This window comes from Lineus longissimus, chromosome 18 (genome assembly GCF_910592395.1).
Source record: "Lineus longissimus chromosome 18, tnLinLong1.2, whole genome shotgun sequence".
NCBI lineage: Eukaryota > Metazoa > Nemertea > Pilidiophora > Heteronemertea > Lineidae > Lineus > Lineus longissimus.
This window is the reverse complement of record NC_088325.1, coordinates 13,208,488-13,235,241: the sequence shown is the minus strand read 5'-3', so window position 1 is coordinate 13,235,241 and position 26,754 is coordinate 13,208,488. Positions and strand designations below refer to the sequence as shown.

Sequence of the window (26,754 nt, the reverse complement as noted above, 5' to 3'; positions counted from 1 at the left end):
TGGCCAAAATAGATGTCGGCATCAGTCCTAATGCTTTCTGACTCATTGACATTATATCATGGATAGCCAAATTTATTCCAATGTTTAACATCTGAGCAATATTTTGAAACAGGTGAAGTGATTAATATTCATGAGCAAGTGTTTAGGGAGTGTTTCATTCGAAGCAAATGTGCAAGTTTGCATATCAAATGGTGACTCGGGTACAACACTGAGAGGTGCTCCAGCTATTGGAGGGAAATTACGACAGAGAGGAAAAGAGAATGGTCAACAATTACCAAGCTTGCCTCAGTTTACCTCAGGACAACGTGACATAACACAAAGAATTGCAAATGCGGCAAATCGAAACCATGATCGCTACAAAGTATATAATACTGGCGAAACATGATCAACGCTTTCTCCTCATGATGCCGAAAATCTTGCAACAGCATGACCCAGTTACGAGAGAACGCGCCAATCTGTATAACAACCGCCTGAAATGATGCTGGTAGCGATAATATACCATCATGTCTGCTGATGATATCATGTCACTTTTGACCAATAAGTCAAATCACTTAATGTATATTATTAGAAAATTTGTTATAATCGTCCATTGTTTGAAGTGGAATTCATGGAAGTTTCACTTTCTCATATCGATGACAGACTGACCGATTTATGAATTGTGTCATTTTCGTTAATTTGATGGCTGTAATTTGAGGAATTTGGCATGACACTTTGATATAGTTTTATACATTAAGTATGAGTTCAGTTATGTTATTTGAAGCCATGTACAGTAGAACCTCTCTATTGAGGACACCCTCCGGACTGACAAGTGCTGTCCATAATAGAGAGGTGTACTGATTAGAGAGGTCAAATTGAATGGAAACAACCAATTTGGGACCAAACCTAGTGTCCTTAATTGAGAGGTTGTCCTTAATAGAGAGGAGTCCGCTAAGGGAGGTTCCACTGTATATCAATAACACAAAACACTGAACCATATGGTAAGTTTGAGAGCAAGAGAAGTTCCCACAGAAATATCAAGTTGAAGTTCAAGTCGGAGGTGTAAGGCCACATCAAAACAAATCAAAAATCTTTAGAAACTATTGTCAAAATAAAAATCTAATCTCAACTGACCATCAATAATTCATATCAATTCTAAAACGTGACATAAATACACCACGAAGCTGATAAAAAGAAAAGTTGTGAATGTGACCCTCCCACATTAGAAGTTTACATGGTGAGAAATGCAAGTCTTTGCAGGATATACTGAGAACTATGATCCAATATTGACTGACCATCCATCAATAATTTATATCATTTCTTAAAGTGACGTCCATCATAAGTGCGATAAAAAGAAAACTTGAGAATAAGAACCCGGCCGTCTGTGACGAACATTGAGCTTACATCGTGAGAAATAAATAAGTCCAGCATCGCCTGGGGAAAACACAAGTTGAACAATTTGTAATAATACATCATACATATTGTAAACCATGTCTAAATTTATAACGGACGATCCTAATAGACTCTAGACAACAAAGGCATCCATTTTGCCATCAAAAAGTCAATGACGTGCCATGATTAACGACGCTATATTCTCCCTCCTGCGCTAATTTTGGCGCTGGGCGATTATTCGTGGATCGAGTGGGAACATTGTGGTGGACAACGTTCCCAGATCCTGCAGGGACCTGAGGGCCGATACGGGCCGAGAATGGCGACGAGAATATGTCGCACTGATCTACGAATGTCATGCCAGGGCATTAACCCTTTAAAGTACTGATCAGTTATTAGTCCAATGTTTTATGATTGAGAACTGTAAATGTTTATGATTGAGAACTGTGAATGTTTATGATTGAGAACTGTAAATGTTTATGATTGAGAACTGTGAATGTTTATGATTGAGAACTGTGAATGTTTATGATTGAGAACTGTAAATGTTTATGATTGAGAACTGTAAATGTTTATGATTGAGAACTGTAAATGTTTATGATTGAGAACTGTAAATGTTTATCATTGAGAACTGTAAATGTTTATCATTGAGAACTGTAAATGTTTATCATTGAGAACTGTAAATGTTTATCATTGAGAACTGTAAATGTTTATGATTGAGAACTGTAAATGTTTATGATTGAGAACTGTAAATGTTTATGATTGAGTACCGTAAAATGTTTAAACCACCAAACTCTCAAACCCTGGGTTCAAGTGATGACTCATCCATTCAGGTCCTAGTGCATAGTACCATAATGCAAGCCTATGCACTAAGAACCTCTCAATATGGTGCTCAAGCAGCAAATGACAACGCGACCAGATTACGTAGACCTTTCTTACCGGCGGTGGGGTTTCAAATCTACATTCAACTTCTTCACTTATACAAGGCCATATAAACAAATTTCACTGGTGGACTGGCCCTTTAAATTTCTGTTTCCTCCAAAGTTAAACATGTACCTTGAAGAACTATTGTTTACACACCCAAAGTTCTTGTAGTATTGACTTTTCACTTTGAAAAGCGAAAGTCAAATCTACTCCGGCTCAGGCACACCCAGTCTGAATTGTTTCAATACTATAATCCTGATTACATGAACTTGATCAGACCCAGAATCAACAGTTGTCTTAGAAGTAGGATATGGTCAACCGAAGTGGACAATCCTATCCCAGGTTCTTTAGAAAGTGAAAATATTGGACAAATGAACATCACCCCACCCTTGACCCAGGTCATTAAAAACTTCCTGTGAGGGGGTGGATAATTGGGATGGAGACAATGTCTGTTAGATTTGAGACTTTTCACTGTAATTATTGTCCTTTTTCTATATGATTTGTATCAGTAAATGTTATGTGAAACTGTCAAAGTTAGTTGTGGCTCATACAGCCCTTGTCAAAAGTAACATTCCTTGTCATAGGACACAAAATCTGAAAACTTTGCCCCATCTCCTGCCGATTGTGGCTCAGACTCTAAGTCCTCCAAGGAGAGTATTCAGAAAGACTATTGTCATCAGGGGAAAAATTTGATTATTAGCCCCTAGCAACATACGGTGATGCTACCGCTCCACCTGCAATCAGAGTCCAGGTCCATCTCGGTGATAAACCATGACCGGTATGCCCCGCTGCCCTGAGGGTCCCGGTCCATGTACCCTGATGTCATTAGGGGATAGCGGCCATTTGTTAGCGGCAGTAGTGAAATATGTTACTAATCAGAGAGGGCTTAGCGTATTGTCGTTCTAATTTTGGGTGTCGGTACTGGGCAACAATTGAATATGGCATGTCGCTGTTAAACACGAAGCATTGTTTGTCCGAGATTCTGAATCGCGCCTGTTCGGAAATGTTTAGAAATGCGAAGACCTTTTAACAGGTCATGTTTCGTTGAACGGGGTGTAATGAAAGATGTGTAAAGTTTAAAGGTTTCCAACTGTTTCTGTGACCCATGACCACAGGGGTCCGCATGGGTCAGAGTCGTTCCACAAAATCCGTCAAATTACACGGAATATCGAAACCTGTATTTATACTAAACAGAGTAGAGTATGATTGGTAAGTAACATTTACTACAGCCTCCAGCATTTCTGGAGTGAATTGTAAGATTTTGGAGCAAAACACCCAAACCTATTTTGGCAACTTTTGCCTCACAACGAGAAAAAACACCATGTTTATCATGGCTGTGCTGTGATGTCATTTGGCATTCATTTTACCCTCCGACTGTTTTCGTCAAAGTGAGATGATTATCTTAGTCATCTTGTGCACATACATTAAAACCCAGGTCAGAACAATTATCAAATCACAATTTTTTAGGAGTGGCATAGTAAACTATTACACTTTTTTACAATCGAAATGATTCGATCAAAATTGCTCGTTAAAACATGCGTAATTATTCACGCCAGAAAAAAGATAACTAGCAAACATATGCTAGAGAGAGTGCCCACATTACGATGGCTTTATAGGGGTCAGTGTTGAGTATAAACCAATATAGCATGTTTCACCAGTTAAATGTATGTATCAATCAAGTACGTGAATTAGTAATTACTTGCTTCACAGCAAAACGTGGTATTTTTACTGCAATATCAATCGTTTATGTAAGTTTGAATATATAAAACTGATGAAGGAGAGGGACCATTGTCAATGCGTAATCAAGAAAATTTACAGACCTGTTACAAAGTTCATAAAAGCCAATGTTATTCCTTGCCAAGTCTCAGGACAGGCAGTGAGGAATTTTTCACACCATGGATGCCCGTAGTCAGTAATTTGTTTAACGATTACAAACCATTTTTACAAGTCTGTGGCAAATTAATTCGTTAGTAAATCGTACGAGATTTCGTAACACGAGTTAGTAAGCTGTGGGAAACAATTAAACCTGATGCGATTGCTGAAATTATACACGATGTTTGACTTTGAAGTGAGTTTAGGATCACGTTATGTGAGTTTCCCATGATCACTTGGGATGCACGTTATGGCAAATGTGGTAACTCTGAAAATCTCTGCTCTGTATTTTATAAGAATGCCCCTTATCATCGCCCATCCTCTAAATTTGGCATTTCTAGCTAATTCAATCGTTGTCAGGAGACCACTGAGACCAGGCCTATAGTTTGGCCCTACATTTTTAGCCACTGAATAGTTGTGCTCTGTATTATAGAAAGAACACCCCTTATCATTGCCCATCCTCTAAATTTGGCATTTCTAGCTAATTCAATCGTTGTCAGGAGGCCACTGAGACCATATAGTTTATAGTTTATAGTTTATAGTTTATAGTTTATATAGGCCACTGAGATGCATATAGTTTGGCCCTACATTTTTAGCCATTGAATAGTTGTGCTCTGTATTATAGAAAGAACACCTCTTATCATTGCCCATCCTCTAAATTTGGCATTTCTAGCTAATTCAATTAAGAGACCAGGCCTATAGTTTGGCCCTACATTTTTAGCCGTTTGCCCAACGACATGCATGACCAAGTTTTCTTACCTTTAGGTATGTTCATCCGCTGTTGTTCTTTTTCGAAACTTTTGAAGCTCGCCAGGAGAACTTGGGACATCTTCTGATTGGTCCCTGGTGTGAGTGGGGGCACCTGGTGGCTCGTGGGGAAATCTACAACGAGAAGAATTTAAAGACGTCAGAAAAGATGCTTTATCATACGCAATTTGAAATTCTAGGGGGCATATTCAGGACATAATTGAAGCCAATGGGAAACAGCAGCGATGAGCTGGAGTGTCAATCTGAAACTAAATTCTTCAACGTTGAAATTATGGATTATTGATACTGGCAAAAGATGAATAACCTGCCTTAAAAAGAGAAAGCAGATTATCCAAAAATGCACAGATTTTTAACCTACGACCTTAGCATACTGATGCTGACACCTACCGTTTCCATAGAAACCATTCTGTCCATAGCAACAGGGCGAATCGCTTGGTTCCCTTTTGATCTGCGGCTTGCGGTACATAATTCCGACAGGACAACTGGCGAAATCCCGACCACCCATTTGTGACAGAGTCCGGAGAATAAAACAGTAAGGTCCTGGGGCAGATTAAGTCCGAATAATATAATAATTCACAATCCTGATCAAAAGCGCTGACCTCGGCAATTTGTCCTTTTGCCTGTTAAGTGCCCGGTTTCGGATTTCAGGTTTTCAATTTGAGTCAATTTTGCACAATTCTGGTCCGATGTAATTCTTCTTCAGTTTCCTGTGATAAGCCGTTATAACAATCGGAACGGAATCCTTTACTCCATTATTCGCACTCGAGACGTTACGATTCTATTTGTTTGAATTTGGGAAGTAGAAAAAGTCCCTGAAAATTTTAGACGCGGCTTGATTGAATCTTCAAGAAAGGAGTCTGTATTTCACTATGGGATTGATTAAGAAGAATTGATCAATCTTTGACAACAGACAACAAATTGTTTGATCGGAAGAAGCAAAAATCTTTGAGCTAAAGAGTTTGTGTGATAAAATCAGTCAGTGGTGTAAGTGCGAGCGTCCCAAGAAAGAGAGCAGAGCAGAAAACGTCAGAAACGTCTTTGACTTCGAAGAATAACTGAGTAACGATATCCAAAACCAAAATGACGATATCTCACAACGACAACTTAGGCTTTGATTGTATCGAGTGGGAGTAGGCCTAGGCTCCAAGATGTAAGCTTACACAATGACCGAGTGTGAGTTCCATTGAAGCCTAAATGACCATAGACCACTAGTTAAATGATCTTTACTAGAAATCGTCAATAAATCACTTGTTAATTAGCCCACGATTGCCTATTTATGAGTCATGTAATGAGCCCACAAATATAAACTGAATATAGAATAAAATTGCAAATTATGGTTTTATTAGTAAATTGTAAAACCTGACGCCGAGTTTGAAGAACTTTGGCGCACTATTGATCATCATATTTTGATGGAAACAGTTCAAAATGTTACCAACCGACATGTAAGTATAGTATGTGTTTAGCATGTTTATGGCAATTTTATGGATTGCCGAGACACAATTTCGACAGAGACTGGATTATAAATAGGAGACACTTGAGCAATATTTAGAACACATGTCCCTAATGGTTCATCGCAAGAGATTTAAATTGCAGTTTGGAGTGATTGGAATGAAATCGCTTTTTAGCCTCGACCACAGAATGGGACATGAGGTGGGGAAAAAAATCAAATTTTTAAAAACTTTTTTTTCAAAGTAGTCAAAATTTCATAATTAGGCCATGATTGAATACAGGCACCTTGGGACAATTTTAGTACCATTTCTGGATTACTTCAAATAAATTTTAATTCGACAAATTTTCGACAATTGTTTCTAAACTATCAGATCTGGAGATATTCAATGTCAGATTTAATAACTAAATCGCTGTTATAAAATATAATTGACCAAATGACTGGCGGCATGTGTTGGTCTATATTATGCCATTTTATCATCATTTAGTCAAATTAAAAGTCGTAAATTCATACATGTGTCGAAAGCGACAATTATCTATTGGAGAGTCCATCATTAGAATAGCGGTCAGAATGATTCAATGCAGCCATCAGTGTCGGCAACTAGAAAGTCTAGATCGATATTGCAAAACTTTCTTACGATTTTTATTTTTGATCCGTGAGATAGTCCATAGCTTCATCATTACATATGTGATAAAAATAAATTGGGCATAAAATTGCTAATTTGGACTTTTATGGTCAAGGAGGTCTTAGCTAAAGGCCCTCCACCAAGCTCGAATTCATTCACACTCATTTCATCAAGTGTTATGAAATCATGGCAACTTGCTAGGTGGCAAATGTCATGGACAACCTGTTCAAATGTCATGAAAATCGGAACAATCCCAAGTTATGGGGCGGATCCAAGGGGCAAGGTGCAGCGATCACATGTTCCAGAAAAATCTCTGAAACCGACCATCTTCAATCATGGGTCCCAATATCACAGATTCTAAGCCACAATTGACATCAATAGGGAATCACAGTGATAAACACAATTGCACCAATGACAACCACATTAGTCAGATTACTCACCAGGGTGTGGGATGCAATTTTCAACCAGGAACAAAGACCATTTCAATATCGCTAAGCGCTGTCCTAATTAAAATAATTTCAACATCACGCAAAGCATATAGACCCCCATTATTTCGATGAACTTATAATATATCTAGGCCTACACTAATTACCCATGATATTGTGCATGTTTGGCCACAAATGTAATCGTTATTGGGATGCAATTTAAGACCATTACTCCACCACAGAACCAATATTATTATTCTATCCATTGCTATAGGCCTACAAGTAATTCGAGCTAATTTGTGGAGCGTGTGCCAGATTTACATTGTGGGGAGATGCTGACAACCGATCTATCACCGGCACCGACATCTCGAGTTGAGTTGAGTGTTGACATCACGACTCTTCCATCCAAACTGTCCCCTTTCAGACATTGAAAACATTGGACTTCTATAGAGTTGAGTATTGACATCACGACTCTTCCATCCAAACTGTCCCCTTTCAGACATTGAAAACATTGGACTTCTATAGAGTTGAGTGTTGACATCACGACTCTTCCATCCAAACTGTCCCCTTTCAGACATTGAAAACATTGGACTTCTATAGAGTTGAGTATTGACATCACGACTCTTCCATCCAAACTGTCCCCTTTCAGACATTGAAAACATTGGACTTCTACAACCTTAAAATCAGTTACACACCAAAATACGAGAGAAAACCTAGAGGACTTATCCAACCTTGAATAGGCAGCGCACACCACACAAAACACACAGCTGAAGATACATTCACAGCACAAGTTTGATGGTCCTAGTAGTATCTTGATCTTCGCCTCATTGTTACTCACAATGTCCTTGGTCTGTTTGCTCTTTCCAATCTAAGAGCAATGGCCTCTGTGCCCCTTGTGTGCTCATCAGTAATGGTAAGCAAATATTAACCCTTGATTGGTCAAAATACAGATTCCTTCTAGACTTCTTTGAAACAAGTGGCTTAGCAATTGCAACCACTTAGCAACTGTTCTTATTGGATTATCCATGCTAATCTCCAGAGATTAACAAATCAAGGATCATTATCGGCCAGATTGGTTAATAAAGGGTTAATCAACACTGCTCATAAGTCACTGTATTATTACTCATAAATCACCATATTGTTCCAAAGAATAAAATGTTTCCCTGGAATTTCAGCATAATTAGGAACGTCACGGATAAGCAGTTCCATTGTTTTAGATCTAATCCTTTATTTGATCCTTTCACAGCCTAACCCCCTGCCCCTCTACAATATTTACAATGAAAGTCAAATAGGCCTAAAAAAGTTATGATTTTTAGCCAGCAAACTTCATTTGAAAATTACCCAGTCGTTTAAACTGATTTGATCCTTTCACAGCCTAACCCCCTGCCCCTCTACAATATTTACAATGAAAGTCAAATAGGCCTCAAAAAGTTATGGGGCCAAATTCATCATAAAGGGCGTTTAGCTTGAAACAGCGTTTAACTACTGAATAGACAGATTCAGGTCCTTCATGTAAATCTTCACAGAATATGAATAGGCCCTGAAACTGATTAGAGAGAAGTTGGACACGTCTAACCCTTAAACGCCCCTTATGAATTTGGCCACTTTTAGCCTGCAAACTACACAGTCTAAACTGATTATTTTGGCGACATCCCATTCTGTGCCCCACGATATATCGAGGTCACTAGGCCAGAGCTGGTTGACAATAAACAAGTAATGAACCAAGATAAAGAACACATTAGGAGAACCATGAATGAAGGAAGAAACAGAAATACACCTTTTTTGGTGACACATTTCCAGAGTCCAATCACAACAAGCCCTTGTGGCAGGCCTTAAGGTATAAATACAGCTGAACCTTTCATTCCGAAGGCAAAAACAGACTTATATATAAATGTCTTTTTGCTTTCCCGGCAAAACATCATGAAAACTTTAGACTAATATGCTGAATGCTAGTTAGACAAACCACTCTCGGCCCATAACCATGAAACCAGACACCTAACACAAAAATTTCCACTTTCTTTTCCACAGGCTGGGACTGTCTTTCATCAATGAAAACACATTTCAAAGTTGCCTGATGCAGCATAGCACCCATAAACAATTCTAACCAATTTCTGAGATAACTTGACTGTTTAGACTAGCCTGTTCAGAAAGAGCCTTTTCATCATTGAACACATATATAACACAGGTCCAACCGCCTAACTCAAAAAAACATCCCAATTCCTTGAAAACAGACTCTGAGAATCCTCTTTCACCAGCTAGCAACAAGTTGCCTGCCGATGATACCGGTATAGCACCCATAAATTCACCGCTAAAAATAGTGCAACATTAGCCCATAGCAAACACAGTGAAATACAGGCTCCCAATGCTCGAATCCATATCTCACCATCCTATACCTGTAGCGTACAGTTTATATCCCAGGAAGAAGAAAACAAATCGTAATGTTTCTGGTTCACTTTACGAGATATAAAGTCACCAAAGTGTCCGGCAACACGAGACAAATCGTTATATCCAAACTTCCTGATGCTCGAGATCTTTACTACCATTTCCGTCCATTTACACACTCTTATGCGAAGTTGGAAAGTTTTATGAATGAAGTGATTTTGTGAATGACGAGGCCAAATGTTTCTATGGGTATCCTTGGTTCTGATTGGCCGAGCTATGGCGTCTGAACATGAATGAATCCCACATGCTTCCATTCACACTAGCTGTTGCATGGAGCACACTCACCCTCCTCTGCCTATGAATTTGAGTGACTCACATTAGAGAGAAGTTTTAAAGTAACATGCAAAGTTCAATTGATGGAACGGCCCCTAGCGAAACCGATGTAAATTGTAAAATTAGATGATGTGGTTAGACCGAGATAAGTTGATACAAGGGGGCAGAGGTGAGATGCTGTTTAGAGCACCCATGAGAGCCAGGATGGAATTAGATCTATCATTTCAGTAGCACTACTGTAAAAGCCTATAATTTCTAAGCAAATTTGTTTTGGTGATCCTAAATGGTTCAGTCCCTGTTCCTCCGTTTCAGTACCGCACCTGAGTCAAAAGATATGAAGTCCCGTACCCACATTATTTAAAGGAAAGTAACGCAGATACGAATAAGAATCGAATGGTAAATGGGGCGTCATAGAATCACTACGTCATGACGCAGGAGCAATCCGAGTTTCTTGTTTTTTACCTAGTGTCTAGGCTGATTTTGAAAGACGTCATGTCGACGTAGTTTTTCGACCCATCAGGTTTCTGAAATCATGCAGTGGAATATCAGCCATTTCAAAACAAAATGGCAAAATGAACACCTCCCCTCCCGCTCTGAAGGCATTGAAGAACACTTGCTGATTCCGCAGGCATTCATAACAGGAAGAGGAAGACAACAAGACAATGACAAAGTAAACAAAACCACAAATCAAGTCCAAATTTCCTGACAAGTATCGAACAGCTGAACATGTCCAAGTACAAAAACTTAAATTCCCACGCACGATTTGTGAAAAAATTGATTTCGTAGAACAACTGGATCTTGAAATGTGAACTTCAAGATCGGACAACACAGATGCCAAGGTCGATTCTTAGCTGCATGATGCATAAATTAGAATGGGGCGTTCTGGTTCTAGATTCTTGAAACCTGCACGAGTTGAAGATGAAGCTGTCACGATTTAGTTCCACAGCTGGGGGACAAGTGGCAGGAATCTGAGCTCGCATCTTCTATTTTTAGATGAGAGACTTGAGAAAATCATCCCATATTGCTAAAGTTGCCAAACCCTTTCAACTGGAAAAACTGGAAATTATACTTACATGCCAACTGGTAGTTACATTTACAGTTCCCAGTCAGTCAAAATGACATATTTGGATCAATGTATAGCATCCAAAGGTTTTGGAAGATATGCAGAAAATGGTTGGCAGCATGCAGTTTAAAGCATAGGTCTATAAAACCCCCTCCCCCACACACTCCCAAGACAATTAGATTGGCTTCAAAAGTCTTAGCAACAGTTAGTAGAAGTGTATGACATTGACTGATCCACAATACAGGCCTTTCTTATCCAAATAGGCCTACCCCAAGCAACACAGCTTCATTTCACCCCCTTACGATGCCAGCCACCTTGATGAAGCAAATGTGTCATGTTCAGCTAAAAAAGTCACAGTAGCCTATTCAGAAGATTCTAAGTCTAAGACCTGACATTTCTGGCACCCTGCTTTAACCCTGTGTGCCCAACACCAACACCTTATCTGATCCACGTAGACACTAATCCTGGCACCATGTCCCTGTACCGCAGCACCCAACATGGTTACAGTAAATGTGTCATGACCCCCTAATCTTTGACACCCCGGCACTGCTCTGCAGGGGCTGACCTTTTTGTGTGGCACTTATACCAATTTCACAGTTACTTGTAACACCAGTGACCAAGGGGGACCAATGATCGCTTTTGAACCCGGGTATATTATTTGAAATTTTTTCCAAAATCATTTTTTTATTTCACCATCAGAAACGTTTTGTCTTAAAGGGTAACTCGTGTCAAATTTCACCATATAATGTTTTAGCTGTTTTTGACAAATGACTACGTCACTTTCTCATAAATCCGTAAGGTTTTCGAATCGAAATGCAAATTTTTTCAAGAAATTGATGGTTTAATCCCGCCCAGACGGCTCGCTTCGATGCTGTTTTCGTTGATGACATCACAACATGAACATGTTCGCGGTCGCGGTGGTTTACATTTTACGATTTTATAATAAATCTAATCAAAAATGGAAAATTTGAGCTTTATATTTGTGATCAACAATAAAAAACGGACGTATTTCCGCAAAGTTGTAAATCACATCATAGTAGCCTTGACAGGCGTTTCGAAGTCAGGAGCTTTTGTAATGCAGATTTCTCGTGGTACGTTACTAAAACTTGAAATCTTAGAAAGAGGATCAAAAGTATAATTGACGACACCGTGAAAACCACAGTTCATGTTCTGGTCGATTTGGATAACTTGACCCTCGTCATGAGACATCTCAACAAGGCCATGAGCAGTCAACCGGAACCTAAAACTTCCCTCCAAAACACTCCACGGTCACCCAAAGAGCGGTTTAGTGATTAAGACCAGCCCTAAACAAACTTGACCATTTCCATTTTTACAGGAAAATCGAAAACTTGACGATTTCCACAAACCAAACGACAGCAAGGAGCGGCACGGAGCACTCTTCACAATCGGAGGTCAGAAAGGAGAGCTGCTTGACTTATTTGTATGTCACGTTTAATAGTTACTCAACGTTACTTGGAAGATGAAGAAGACCTTTGTGACAGACTCAAGGGGGTCTGACCATCACTCAAAATGTCAACTGAGCACGACATGTTTTGTTCTAGCAGGACAAGGAATCATCCTTTAGATGGTTAGAGATGGCCATCAAGATGACAGTCTATGATTACGACATAAATGGTGACACTTCTGGTTGTTCTTATGTTTCTCTGTGAGTGTCATCCATCATTAAGTTTACTTTGTAAGAAAACGACTCTGACTTTTTCAACCCCTTCTGCCTTTTGTTTCCAAATTGGCCTGACCCCTGTTTTGATCATTCAGCAGCCTTCTACTAGCACAGAGAAGCGAGGTGGTGTAGTGGTTAGAGGGGATAAGACATCTGACCGAATGGTAGTGGGTACGAAACCTTTCCGAGCCACTTTGTTCTTTCCACGTAAGAGTTCCACAGTTTAGTGTACGCGCTTGTCCTCAAAATCCCCCAGAGCACTCCGAGAAGCAAGAAGTGCTTTGAGCAGGGTGGACTTGGAAAAGTCCTACATGAATGCTGAACTTTACTTTAACTTAAAGAGATACCACTACGCTTAAAATATACATGTTTCATCTTATAAATGACACCTCAGTACAATTATTTAGTCTCCCTCTTTCTTATATCACGAACACTGGCAACAAAGATATCTAAGTTTAGAACCCGGCAGTTGTAAAACAAATTGGACTTGTGAAAACATGTATCATCTTTATGATGACTAAGTTTTATAATTGAAATAATGAAAATCACTTCCTGTTCTGGTATATCTTGAAAGTACCGTAAAACGACACCCTGAATAGAAAGTATCGGTTACCTCTAGAGTAAATCATCGTCCAACACAGCTGCCGAACATGTTGTGTTGGCGCTGGCTTAACGATCGCCTGTGATGTCACAGTAGTTGTCAATAGCGATTGGCTGCGTTGTATTGATGAGTACGTCAACTACGCTGAGAATCTCCGTGAAGGGAGATCGCGTTTCAGCAGCGGAAACTGGAGCCGGCGATCGCAGAAGGTCACCTCAGGCAAAACGTGGAATTCCCAGCATCCCGTTTCAAAACAATCAATAAACAAATGGGATAGAAATTAACTGAAATGAACGGCAGGTTTTTGCACAGGTGAGGCATGATGGGACGTGGACATCTGCGGCCGGGCACATCGTTTTGGAGCGTGTGACTAAGCCATGAATGTGAAACAAACCAGTCATGAAGATATCATTGTAATTACAAAAACGTTCCGTAGATTGAAGGAATACAATTTTTGCAACTGGGTCTGTACGCATAATCAATTGAATTTAAAACTTGTATTACAAATGAGAAGACTTTTTTCTACACTTTCGATTTGTACACAGCAAGTGGTACAAAACACATGAATCAAAGACCAACACCATTCATTGCTTATGGCTCAGGTAAATTGGAATAAACATGGCCGCAGTGTTATTGTGCAGGCAAATGTGGTGAAACTTGGCATTTATTGTAAAATCAGTCTACACTATGAGTGAAACGTTTTTTCATATTTTTACACAGTTGAAACTTTTTCAATTTAAGTTCAATTTGCAAATTTTTGAACCAAAGGATAAGAGGCTTCCTCAAAACATGGCATTTTGTCCCTTGATACGACCTTTATGTGTAGCTACTTGGTAGTGACTGATCCCACTGTTTTTATTTCATGAACTACAAGCCACACGGACAAAAAATACAATTTCGCATCCCTGTCGAAACAAAAGATCGCATCGACACACTTGTGGGTGCTGGTCGGCATGAATGGGAATCGGGGTACATCAAGTGCTACACACCCTATTCATACCGGCCCATGGGAACAGAAAGATTTTCATGAAAATTTAACGTGACATCCATTCATTATCGTAAACCTTTTGTCTTGAAAATCGCCAAAAAGTGAATAAGGGGCACCCTCCATGTTTGCACTTGGTGTTCATTGGACAATTGTTGCAAACCTTGAGTGACTTCACTCAGTCCTTCAAAGTGATTTAAAGGGTCTTTGTTGGAGAGCAATCCCAATCACTAGCCTGTGACTGATGTACATTTTGGACGTATGATGCACATGTTTTGACAGTAAGCTTAAAGTGGAATCAAGTTAAATAGAGTTCAATGTGATTCCCTGTACATTATGTACATATAGCTATGCATATTGTCAACAGATTTTGGTCAAAGTGGGCTGAAACTGCTTCAAAGTCATAGTAACCAATCACTATCCTGTAACTGACGTACATTTTGGACGTATGATGTACATGTTTTGACAGTAAACTTCAAGTGAAATCAAGTTAAATAGAGTTCAATGTGATTCCCTGTACATTATGTACATATAGCTATGCATATTGTCAACAGATTTTGGTCAAAGTGGGCTGAAACTGCTTCAAAGTCGTAGTACTATGGATCCACTTTCGTTACCAAAAGTTTACACATTATTTCATTCATAAATTTTTTGAAAAATGTCTCGAAGTGGAGTGTTTTGTATCAGATGCACATGTGAATTGAAAGATCTCAGATCAACTACACAATATACAAGTACATGTATATAACAACTCGATAGCATCAAAATGATGATACCATTTTCGATGGTCGGAGTCTGTTCTCTGGAAAACAAAGAACTCACTCCCACCCTTGAAATTAGGATACATTTCATTTTGAACGAGTTCTAAATGTTTTGGATTTCAATTTCTAGCCAAAATGGAGGTGCCTATGGTCAAACCTTGAATCTGAAGAGATCACACATGGGGGTTGGAGGAGGGAGGTCAACGGACCCCACTGTCATAAGAACCATGTCCACCAACATCATACCTGTCTTTATGGGAGAATAATTGGACCCCGACCACGATGATGGTATTAAAATTACCCTGCACACAAACATATCAGGGAGATGTAGCCATTTTTGAAACTAGGTCACAGACCTGCCCCACAGACAACAAAGAGGAATTGTGCCCCAAGCAAGTGTGAGCTATTCTTAGACCAAAACAAGTGTACACATTAATGCTTGGTTTAATCTTGACAAACGCCGAGAATAAAGCGCTTTCAAAATCGCTGAAAAGGACGATTTAGAGTCTAGAGTCACAAGAGTTCATTCATGGTTTTTCATGAATGAGTCTGTGTTGTTCGATCGCGACCAATCGGAATGAAGTGCACAGGAGTACGCCAAATTTGGAGAAATTTTATGAATGAGCTGTTCAGCGTGATGTGTACTACGGCGTAAAGAGAGGTTGATAATGCTTTAGGAGTGGTTTGTCTGTGCTAAGTAGACAAGGTGCATGTACATTATCGTGTGGAGTTCTAGCCGATGCATTCCTGATTCTCGCCAACTTAAGATGAAAATAATCATAATGCCCAAGTTCAACTTATCATTAGTCAATTCAGTAATGCATTTTACATATGACAGGCACTACCATGTACAGGCCCAATAGGCGATATAAGTTTGTAACATAAATTACACTTTTTCATCTTACACCGACAAGAAAAGCGATTCTGTTTTATAAATGAACTCGTACATTGGCACACAGGTAATTTTGGCTACATTGAGTGATATAGAACCTTATAAACACATGATTGAGTTACCGAACAAGCATTCTATACCACCTAACGTATTTCAAGAATTGTTTTTTAGCACAAACCCACTGGTATAATGTGTTCTATTCGTTACGTTTCTCCGGCTTCAAGTTGTCGGTTGAATTTCAGGAAGAAACTTTTGACGAGACAGAACATGGTGACCATGAGTCAACAGTAAGTCAATATTGGGGTTCATTTCTATTGCAATAGTCTCCTACTAGGGGTATCCGGGGAACTTGCCGACAAACTTCAAGTGGTCCAGAACAATGCAGCTCGTTTGATAACCCGTACACCATGTAGGAATCACATCAGCCCGGTTCTAGAAGATCTTCACTGGCTCCCCGTCCGTGCCCGTATCGAGTTCAAGGTGCTAACTCTAGTCTACAAGGCGGTAAATGGTATTGCCCCTGATTACCTGCAGGATCTTTTGCAGTTATACACCCCATCGAGGTCACTCCGATCATCTGACAAGAACCTCCTATCTGTGCCGCGTTCAAAGACTACATCATTTGGTGGGCGTGCCTTCAGTTTTCTGGCTCCCCAACTGTGGAACTCTCTAAGCTGTAATCTACGGGACACTCAGTCACTCCTTGCTTTCAGGAACACTCTAATGCAAGTATCAATTCTACTTTTTCTTTCGTCAAGACATCACCATCAACAATATATCAGTTATCACCGTCATATAAAGTAACCGAACTAATTTTACTGGGTAAGGCTGTATGTTCGACAAGACATCGACACATTAGCATCCTTATTCTTTCCAGCTTCGCCAAATTTTCACTAAAGGAAAAATAAATACTACTCAAGCATCGGCAAAGATTAGTGGTGATAGCTTAACTACCCTTGAGGAGGGGGGGGTACAAGAAACGAATTGATACTTGCATAAAGACGGTCCTATTTCAGAAGTACTTAGCTCGCTAGGGGGTGCACTCGAACAGTTTAATTGCTGGATTTGAGCGCCTTACAAGTTTTTTTATTGTATTGTATAATCTGAGGGTAGACGGCACTAAAATGAAAATGAGTGAAGGTTGATGCTCCCCGAACACCTGTTACTAGTGGTCCACTAACTCATATTCTATACGCTATTGTTACAGCAGCATCAGTCACCTTGAAAGGACACAAACTAAATACCAGCAGTATTTTGATAACGTGTAGGTTTTTCAACTCATAGACACTCAAATTTAAATGACAAAGTTAGCCATCATACCCCTGGTGTGTCTGGATGAAGACTGATGTCTGACAATGATATATTACCTTTTCAATATCACAGGACTAACAATAGCGACATGCCAGCACATTCTAGTATCCATTTTTTATTACACTGTCCACCATCTTCTGTCCTGAACAGTAATTTGAATCACAAAGTGATGTTCCATATTTGTATGCTATCATTGTCAGAGAGGATTTCAATGTATGATATGAGGGTGTAGTTCATTTGTAAACAGCATCATGACTAAAAGAAATGAAAGTATCATCAAATAAATGTCTAAAACATCTTGCTCAGTGTTCTCCACAGGGTTTTCTCAAGGTACGGTGATACCCTTTCATGACGTTTTACCAGTGTGCAACACAAGGTAGAGCGGCCAGCAATTTGAGGTAGGCCCTATAGGAATCCTCTACAAAGTTTGAGAGCAAGGTAGGGTGGCTCTTCCAAGGTAGGGTGGTAAGGGTGATACCCTTGATTAACATGACGTTTTACAAGTGTGCAACACAAGGTAGGGTGGCCAGCAATTTGAGGTAGGGTAGCCCTATAGGAACCCTCTACAAAGTTCTAGAGCAAGGTAGGGTGGCTCTTTCAAGTTAGGGTGGTAAGCTGCCAAGGTTGGGTGGGCCACCCTGACAAATAGCCTTGTGGAGAACACTTTTGCTTACGATGTTTCATCTTTTAAAATGGACTATGTATTAGCCTTGTTTTGACCACTTTGGGGACAACCCACAACCTTTTCGGTTGGCATGAAATGTGTCAAAGGCAGATTCTTGGTGGATTAGGCCTAAAATGTGTAGAGTTGAGCAGTTTAAGAATAGAAATTGATGTACCTACTGTAGGTATTGGTTGTCCCAACGAACAACGCTTGGGTTAAGATGCCATTTTGCCCAAAACCTCGTCAGTCGCCTAGGGTTTGACCTTGATTTCAGCGCCAACCTTGTTGTGTTTGGTGAGACAACCAGTACCTCAATTTTGTTATCGAATATTCTTTAACAAATTCTGAAATATGTTGCAATCTCTGAAGTCATAAAAAGTCATCTTGAGCAATCGAGAGTTTGAATCGATCTTCTCGTTATGCAAATGTGGACCGAGATGGATAGGTTGCAAATTTAAGAAATGAAATTTGCCAGTTGGCAGAATCTCGCTTTTTTTAAACAGACTTACAAAGTCAAGCTAAGAGCAAGAGCAAAATCTTAGAATTTCCAGGGTAGCCCCAGCTAAAGCAAATAAATGAAGAAAAACATGCTTTCTTATTTCCGTGTATTGTGAGAGGAGAGCTAGTAGGTATGGTTCAATCTGGAATAACATTGGATAGCGCATGTCGATTCCTTACAAATTGTACATAAATACTCTCAGCATGTAATTGACAATTTATAGTTAACCATCCTGGTCTCTTGATACAGGTACGATTCTTACTCTGTGGTTGCAGACTTGAGAGAAATGCACGATGGAAACAGGGCTGGGCGAAGAGACTACGGGATTGGCTTGCGGCTGGGATTCTGGCGTAGCCACATGGTACGCCCACACCTTATCAGACCACACAAACCGCCAACTATTCGAAACTTGAATATTCCAACAGGCTCAAGTTTAAAATTTCATAACGGAATTTGAAATAGCTTTTTGTGGTAGGAATAATTTACAGATTCCATAAAAGTTTTTAAAATAAAATAACATTTGAAATGAAAAATCTGCTACTTACTGGGCATCATAATCATGCTAAAGATTATTTCAACGCAATTTTCCAAATTCCTTGCATCCTAGAATGTCACTCATCAGCAATTACAGACATAACACTTACTGTAACTAGAAGCCTTGTAAATCTAATTAGGCCTATGCATTGTAAATCTTCCTTCACCTCATTAAAGGGAATGTCTCAGACAACACTGTTGCATGAGAAGTGAAGTACCATGGCCTTAAAGTGATACTATGATGTGATTTACAACTTTGTGGAAATACGTCCGTTTTTAATTGTTGATCACAAATGTAAAACTCAAATTTTCCATTTTTGATTAGATTTATTATAAAATCGCTGAATGTAAACCACTGCGACCGCGAAAATGTTCATGTTGTGACGTCATCAACGAAAACGGCATCGAAGCGAGCTGTCCGGGCGGGATTAAACCATCAATTTCTAGAAAATGTGCATTTCGATTCGAAAACCTTACCGATTTATGAGAAAGTGACGTAGTCATTTGTCCAAAACAGCTAAAACATCATATTGTGAAATTTGACACGAGTTACCCTTTAACTATGAAGTTAAAGGAGATGTATCATAAAACGAAGACCCATACAATGAGAGGGCCTCTCTTTTGAAAAGCAGTATGTCACAGCTATTTCCTAACATAACACACCCACTGTCTCAAGTTAAGACACATATTCATTATGAGACATTCCCTTTATTTTCCCTAGGCCTAAAATGGCGTCGGCGTAACTCCTGGGCTGAGGTCAAATATCAGATCACATAATAATCCTTCAATTGTCCTGGGCCCGAGGTTGATATTGTGGTTTCGCATCCAATTAGCCAAGAAAGCGCCCAATTAGAGATCGGTTAAGATATTATCTGTTTTGGCATATGGTGACCTCTGAGACTGGGCTGGAACAGGAAGGAAGCGGGGAGAGTGTTTCTGAGAGTTCTACAGCTGAATCGCTCAGATAACATTATAATTACAACTGACTTTGATTACTGCATCATGGTCCAGATCTAGCATGCCTTGCACTTGTTCTTTCATCCAATTAACCCATATTTAACCCTTTATCATCATAAAGATACGAGAACACTGTACTATAGCTACTTTTTATGTATTTCGTAAAACATGTCATGGTCAAAGGTGAAGTGACTTGTCCAAGTAACACTCAACATGTCCTGCCAGGTTTAGATACAGGGGAAGACGCCCAGCTCATGCGATCCCCTTTTCTAACCCGTAGCTGGCTTTTTGGTCATGGGGCAAAAAGGTTCAGAATGCTTTGTATCTGCCCATGAATTTTTGGGTAAGTGACGCAAAACAAACACCGACTCCTCTGATCCAGCCTTTCTCAGACCCGGGGATCCACATCATGTCAGTAACACATCCACGATGTCCATCAACCGAAAACTTCATCACCAGACCATGCCCCCTCGTCCGCGTTCTAAGAAGTTCCACTTCTTCTCGGCAGATCACTTTAATATCCAACCTTGACTTTCAAGGGCGTTTTGAAGAGACCCATGGAGTCCCATTCAAAGATACCCAACTACCGATGATGATAATCATCAGCTGTCCCTCAAGATTGTCAGTGTCGCCAGCACCCGCAGGAGATGCGGACAAAAATAGTCCTGTGACAATGGCGTCGTTCTGATTATCGGTAATGATGTCACCTTGAGTCAGAGCTAATCGACCGAACCTGTTTAGAGGTCCCGAACACTGGAAATTATGCAAGCCTTGGTAACAAATTGTTGGAGAGGGGAGGGTGTGCTCCGTAATTTGATCTCATCCTTCTTCGGGCAAGATCTTTTGCTTTTGAATTCACTGAATATTCGGGTGAGGAGTAGCGCATTGCATAAACCCATAGCGAAAATGAAAGTGAGGAAGTCAGCTGTCTCTTATAGTTTGCTCATAGTCATGAGGCCGTATCACTTTAGGCCCGAAAATCGACAAAATGGTAAAATGAAAACCAGAGTAAAATTTTGAATAGTTGCTTTGGGCAATTTGTCGAGGGCTGTAGGATGAAACCGGGGCAAGAGGAATGCTATGTGGTCCAAGAGAGTTGCCCTAGTATCTATCACACGAGTAGGGCTGATCTCTAGACCAACTGGAAATCGGAATCCAGGACATCAGAGGTTGCTTCAACTAAACTACTACGACGACAGCCCAGAGCTGCATGCTGATGATGATAGGACAGCCACTTGCATTGGTTTTCAGAAGAAAGCTTTCAGAAAGCATGCATTGTCCTACAAGTTCAATCCAAACCAATTACGATTTTGCTGCAGGGTTCAATCTCGTAGCTCATGGTCCATGCCACTCCTGGTATTCACAGGTGAATCAAAACTGCAGTGATAAACACCAGACCATTTTTGTTGCGACATTGCAGGTATTGAAATTACCAATCACAATTTAGCTGCAGGGCTGGGTAGATCTCATATGTCATAGTCAAAATGGTTGATGCACTTCTGGTATTCGATGACCGATCAAATGGTAATCGATGGCTGTGAGGTTATCTAGCATAACTTGGCAAACTCTATCCAAAATTCTGCGAAAGGAAAGCGCACGATGACTCAGGACAACTTAAGGCCAATGAAATTTGATTTCTTGGTTCTCGTCACTCAGTCCCAAGTCGGCGAACATTCATCTTGTATAACAATTTTGACGGCAAATATTAGGCCCGGAGTATCTGGACAAAAACAGCAGCTGAACCTGTATAGGCCTATAGCAAGGCATCACTCCGCAAAATGTCAACAGCACCCTTGAAAGACAAAATTAATTTGGATAGTAACGAAAAAGCAGTTCTTGAAATCTTGGCACATGTTCTGGGACACTCATGCAATCCTCGACCTACATCAAGTCAAAATGTTGTCCAGCCGACAAACAACCTCACCCTAGGTGCCAAAGTATACAGCTTACCCAAAAAACAACCTCCGCCTCTGTCTTTGAGGTGGGACCACTCATTTTTTTCTGTTTGTAATTTTTTCTCCACCTCGAGGACTTTTAGAAATCATCATGAACCCACATGCAAGAGACACGTGCCTCCATGCACTGAGGCTTTCGTGACATCTAGGTATCAACTTTTTGCCTACGCAAATACCATCAGCATAGGCAGAGTTGTATACCTTCAGCAGCATAGAAAGACAATACTCTAGTTTCACCGCCATAAGACCATTTCCGAATATTCAAGAAACTGGAAATACTATGCATGGTCATTACAAGTAATGCCACTAAAGTCGAAAATGTTCAATTTTAATAGTCAAGATGTCATGTGGTTCCGACCAGGCTTGGTGAAGATTTTGTAGTAAATGATAAAGCAGTCTTACATTAGTGATAGTAGAGTATACACCAAGATGGTTGTTTCACATCTTTTAAAGTCTCGTCAATAGAATCGTCCAGGGTTACGACCAAGAACATCTTTTTCTTCGTCAGAGGCAGCCAAACAATTCCTCCCAACTCAACCATGGAACCTTCTGCCGCTGAGACTACATTTCGGTCACAGCTGACAGACCATTCAGGTCCTAGACAAGGACAAGACACTTTAAACATTCATCCCAAGTATTTTAACAAAATGCTGAAGACTTCAGACTAGAATAGCACTGTTGGTTCCATAGAATATCTCAATAGTTGTACTCCATTCATGGGCGAGCATGTGTACAAGTGCATGACGATGCGTATGGTGAATGGGCGTTAGAAGACTAAACATTGATCATTAAACTCTCCAGACCAAAGATTGATGCCAGGCACTGCGCTCTGCTCCTTTTGCTCCAACGAGTGCAAGCTTACCGCACTCCAGGCACTGAAAGAGTTAATGAGGCCTAAAGTGAGGGGAAATTGCCCAGTGATCACTTCCTTTCATGTGAAATGCAAGGAGAGGAGCATTTGGATGACCCATTAGGACCAGAATGATGGAGACCTCAGACTATGGTACCAAATCCGTTATTTCCAGTCAACTGTGGTATGGTTTCGTGAAATACTCGCCCCTATGGAGAGAAATTGAAACACTAAGGCTGTCCTTCGAGTCGCGTCGAGCAGAGCCAATGCGCGGTTAGGCTGAAAGGGTTAATGACCAAGATTGCTCGACACACATCACCTCTCGATGCTGGAGGCATGTCCAAAAATACAACGCGCCATTCATGGTTTCAATTCATTCATAGTTCTACGAATGAATCATTGTTGTCCTCGGCATTCTGATGCGAAGTAATCTGGGGACAGGACAGATCAGGCATCCCACCATCTAAGGATTCAGCGGGCAATGAGTTATCAAGACTCCTAACTGTGTGGGTATATATCCACATGGGTTCAACACTGGACACAGACACACTGCTTGTGACCTTTTGCAGGTCACTTTACTGCGTGTGGATCTTTTGGAACGACGACCGATAAGCCACCTGACGAAGACAGCAGCCAAGGACTGAGGCAAAACCTCCAACTCAAAAACAAGTCTACGGCCATGAAAAGAACCTGTTCTTGTATGCAGCGTGTCCCTGGGCATAAATCACAGAGGAAGCTGGCGTGGGGTGTGCTGTGATATTGTGCCCGTGTCTATAAGATACAACCTAATTGTGTCACCTGGGAAGATTTTTAGCTAGTTACCGCTGTGTTTTTGTTTGGTAAAAAATGCCCCCTGAAAAATCAGACGAGTTCGTCCACAACTTTTGAATGGCGAAAGCTTTGGAAAATTAAGAAGCAGCGATGTGTTAAGTTTCTATTCATGTGGATAATGAGTTGATAAGTTATAGCTTGTCTTCAAATGGCTGAGAGTTGTGAAGATGAAGAAGACATGAAGACAGGTGATACAACCGGCCTGATTGCTAGGGTGCAGTTTGGTTGGTAGGCCGTAGCTTTTGAAACGTCATTATCATGATCATAAAATAGATGGTTTTACAGAACTGGCATAAAGAGGTGTCAAACCTAGGGATGTTCACACCAGCCCCTAGGTGGGAGACAACGTGGGGGTCTTTGTCTTGGGAACCAGTGTCCCCCCCACACCACAATCTAACATTGAAGATGAGACTGATGAGTTGTTGGCAGCTGTGACATGGAAACTAGTCTTATCACCTTGGGGTGTGTCCATAGAGCAAAACAACTGAACATTTTTTCATCATGTTAAAATGTTGTCTTTGGAAGTCCTCTTCCTTGCAAAACTGTTATTTCTGGCCTGATTTTGAAAATTCAGAGTTCCACCGAGAGCTTAGGCATAGGCCTTCCCATTACTGCTGTCAAATAAACCCTTAAGGAGGAGAAAAACCAGAAATTCTCCAGAAATCAGAAACGACTCATGTCGTAAGAGAGGGATGAATCATCCAACAATAACACAATAGGACAGGAATAATACAACGGCCAAGTAAAGAAAATACCGAAAATATCATATCTGACATGATGAGATACAAAACAGTTGCACCGAGTGACCCTGGAAAGTGACCAGTCATGGGTCACATCGTATTTGTCGAGATTTTACGCCTATCGGTATCTGAATCATGTTTCATTAGTCCGCTGCGGGAATCTCAATCTCAGTCGTCTAAAAGACCGAAGTGTTTTTCCCTTTTTGTCTATGACACACGCCTATCATTTAAGGACAGAGCTGGTCATGGGTCCTATCATTTTGTGACTAACACAAAAGAGCGTTGGAATTTGTAATCAGTTTATGAAAGTGAGCTTACTTGTTATTAAATTGTGAAGAAAATGCACATCATCAACACTTTATAAAGTGATCAAAAAAGGGTAAACACAAATTGTCGAAATCTGGGTTATTTTACTCACATTTAAAACAAATCAACCTCAAATGCAAACATCCACCTACCCTTTTGATGGCAGTAACTCTTGTCAGTGAATTGCTGGTAGCGTTGGGAGTTGTTTGCAGTTTGCGACGTCCACCAATATCCCGCTAAGTCGAACATAATATGCTCCTAAAGTTCGAATTGGTCAAGATCGCCAGTCAATGATTAGACTCCTTAGTGTACTTGAATTCAGTAAGGCCTATATAACAAGTTGTTGAATCCACGACTGCAAAACTACTTATGCTTCAAATTAGAATTGTTCCTCATTAATACTGCCACAATTAACCATCTTCTAATCTAAGATCACCAGACTTTGGCTCTCACTCATACGGCGATTAGAAACAACTAATATGCTAATTACCCGACTGATTTATGCTAATTACCCTTGTCAACTCTTTAAGTAGCTGATCAGCCAATGTCACCCTGACTTCACAGATCAGACTTTACCCAATTGATACACAAAACTGGATCACTATACAGTAATTTAATAATTTTCACAGCTTAAAATGGAATTAACCCCTTGCCAACAATACCGAAACTCCTTAGCAATATGCGTACAAGAAGAAACTAGAGAGACAAAGGGATGTGATAAGGGTATTTTAAGATACACAAAAGGATCAGTAGGTCCATAGGTCATTAACCATGGATCAAAGTTATCCAAAGGCCCTGCAGGGTGCGAGTGTTAACAAGGGTACATAGGCCTGACTTATGTTTATTTAGGGGGTACAAGGAAGGGCAAACAGAGGGAAGAGTTAACTGTTACATGTAGTCCAATGTATGCATTTTGATGGGAGGGCAAGGGGGTAGAATTGTAACCCCTTATATGAAAGTTATGATAAATGTCCATGTTGTTGGCAAGATGATAAAAATTCATCTGAAAAAGTCACAACTTCAGGAAAGTCATCTTACCTAAAAAGCAATCTGAAGCAGTTTAAATTGACAACTACTGTAAAAAGTAAAATTTCATTAACACCCTGTAAAATTCAATTTTCAGAATTCTTTCAGAATCTCGGGTATCATTCCACTGCTATCAGGATTTTTAAAGGTTCCTATAAACGGGTATTACAAATAGTAATGAGATGTATGTCAGTGCTTTAAATGATAGATGATGTTTATGTATGTGATCATCTACTGTGTGAGTATTCCGTCATTAATATTCCTAAAGTAATAATCACGGCTAAAAATAGTTGGTACTTTCCCACGTTCTGACCACAATCGGCAAACACTGCCTGGTTAACCGAATGCTAAACTTATAGGATTCACAAACAGATGCAATATCGTACTAAAACCCATTATCGTGAATGTTTTCAAATTAGCAGCAAGGCGTCGAAAATTAAGACATAACGCACCATTTGTAAAAATCTGTAGCAAATTACCGAATTCCCAGGAGAATCTCTGAAACTAGGAAGCTAAATTTGAGCCGGTTTTCGAAAATTTTCTACCTATGATTTTGACATTTTCGAACAGGTGAGATAATGATATTCAATACAATGAATGCTCATTAGAGTTTTTTCCCCGATACATTACGCCATATTTGGACACGTGGCCGGGCTATACCTTCGAGCTTCCCTGGACAGGAAGTAACCGATAATTTAAAATACGCCAATATATTGCTGCGGCTATCTGTCTAATTGTGTCGTAATTGATAAATATTAGTCTTCTTTAGCGTCATTAGCAGAGAAATTTTAACCGTTTTCTCTTAAATATTTTACGCGGCGTGGGAGGTCATCTCACTTTCCCCAGCAAAACTCAATAATTTGCACTCAATCAACCTCTGCTCTCGGGAACTTTTAAGTAAAGCCAAACTTGATGAAATCATTTGAAGTATTTGAGGAACGCAACTCGTCTTCTGACTAC

The 26,754-nt window shown here is 40.1% G+C and overlaps 1 protein-coding gene across 4 annotated transcripts in view; it reads right to left on the bottom strand.

The window, feature by feature from the left end:
- LOC135502117 (transforming protein p54/c-ets-1-like) overlaps nucleotides 1-26,754 on the bottom strand; it is a 36,486-nt gene that overhangs the window by 6,318 nt on the left and 3,414 nt on the right. For 2 of the 4 annotated variants that reach the window (XM_064794696.1, XM_064794697.1), the window contains exon 4: nucleotides 4,918-5,040. In XM_064794696.1, coding sequence (XP_064650766.1) covers nucleotides 4,918-5,040 — 123 coding nt within the window. Of the gene's footprint in view, nucleotides 1-4,917; nucleotides 5,041-5,313; nucleotides 5,739-24,920; nucleotides 25,090-26,754 lie in introns of those variants that run through there. The other 2 variants (XM_064794701.1, XM_064794698.1) reach the window with 2 other exon arrangements.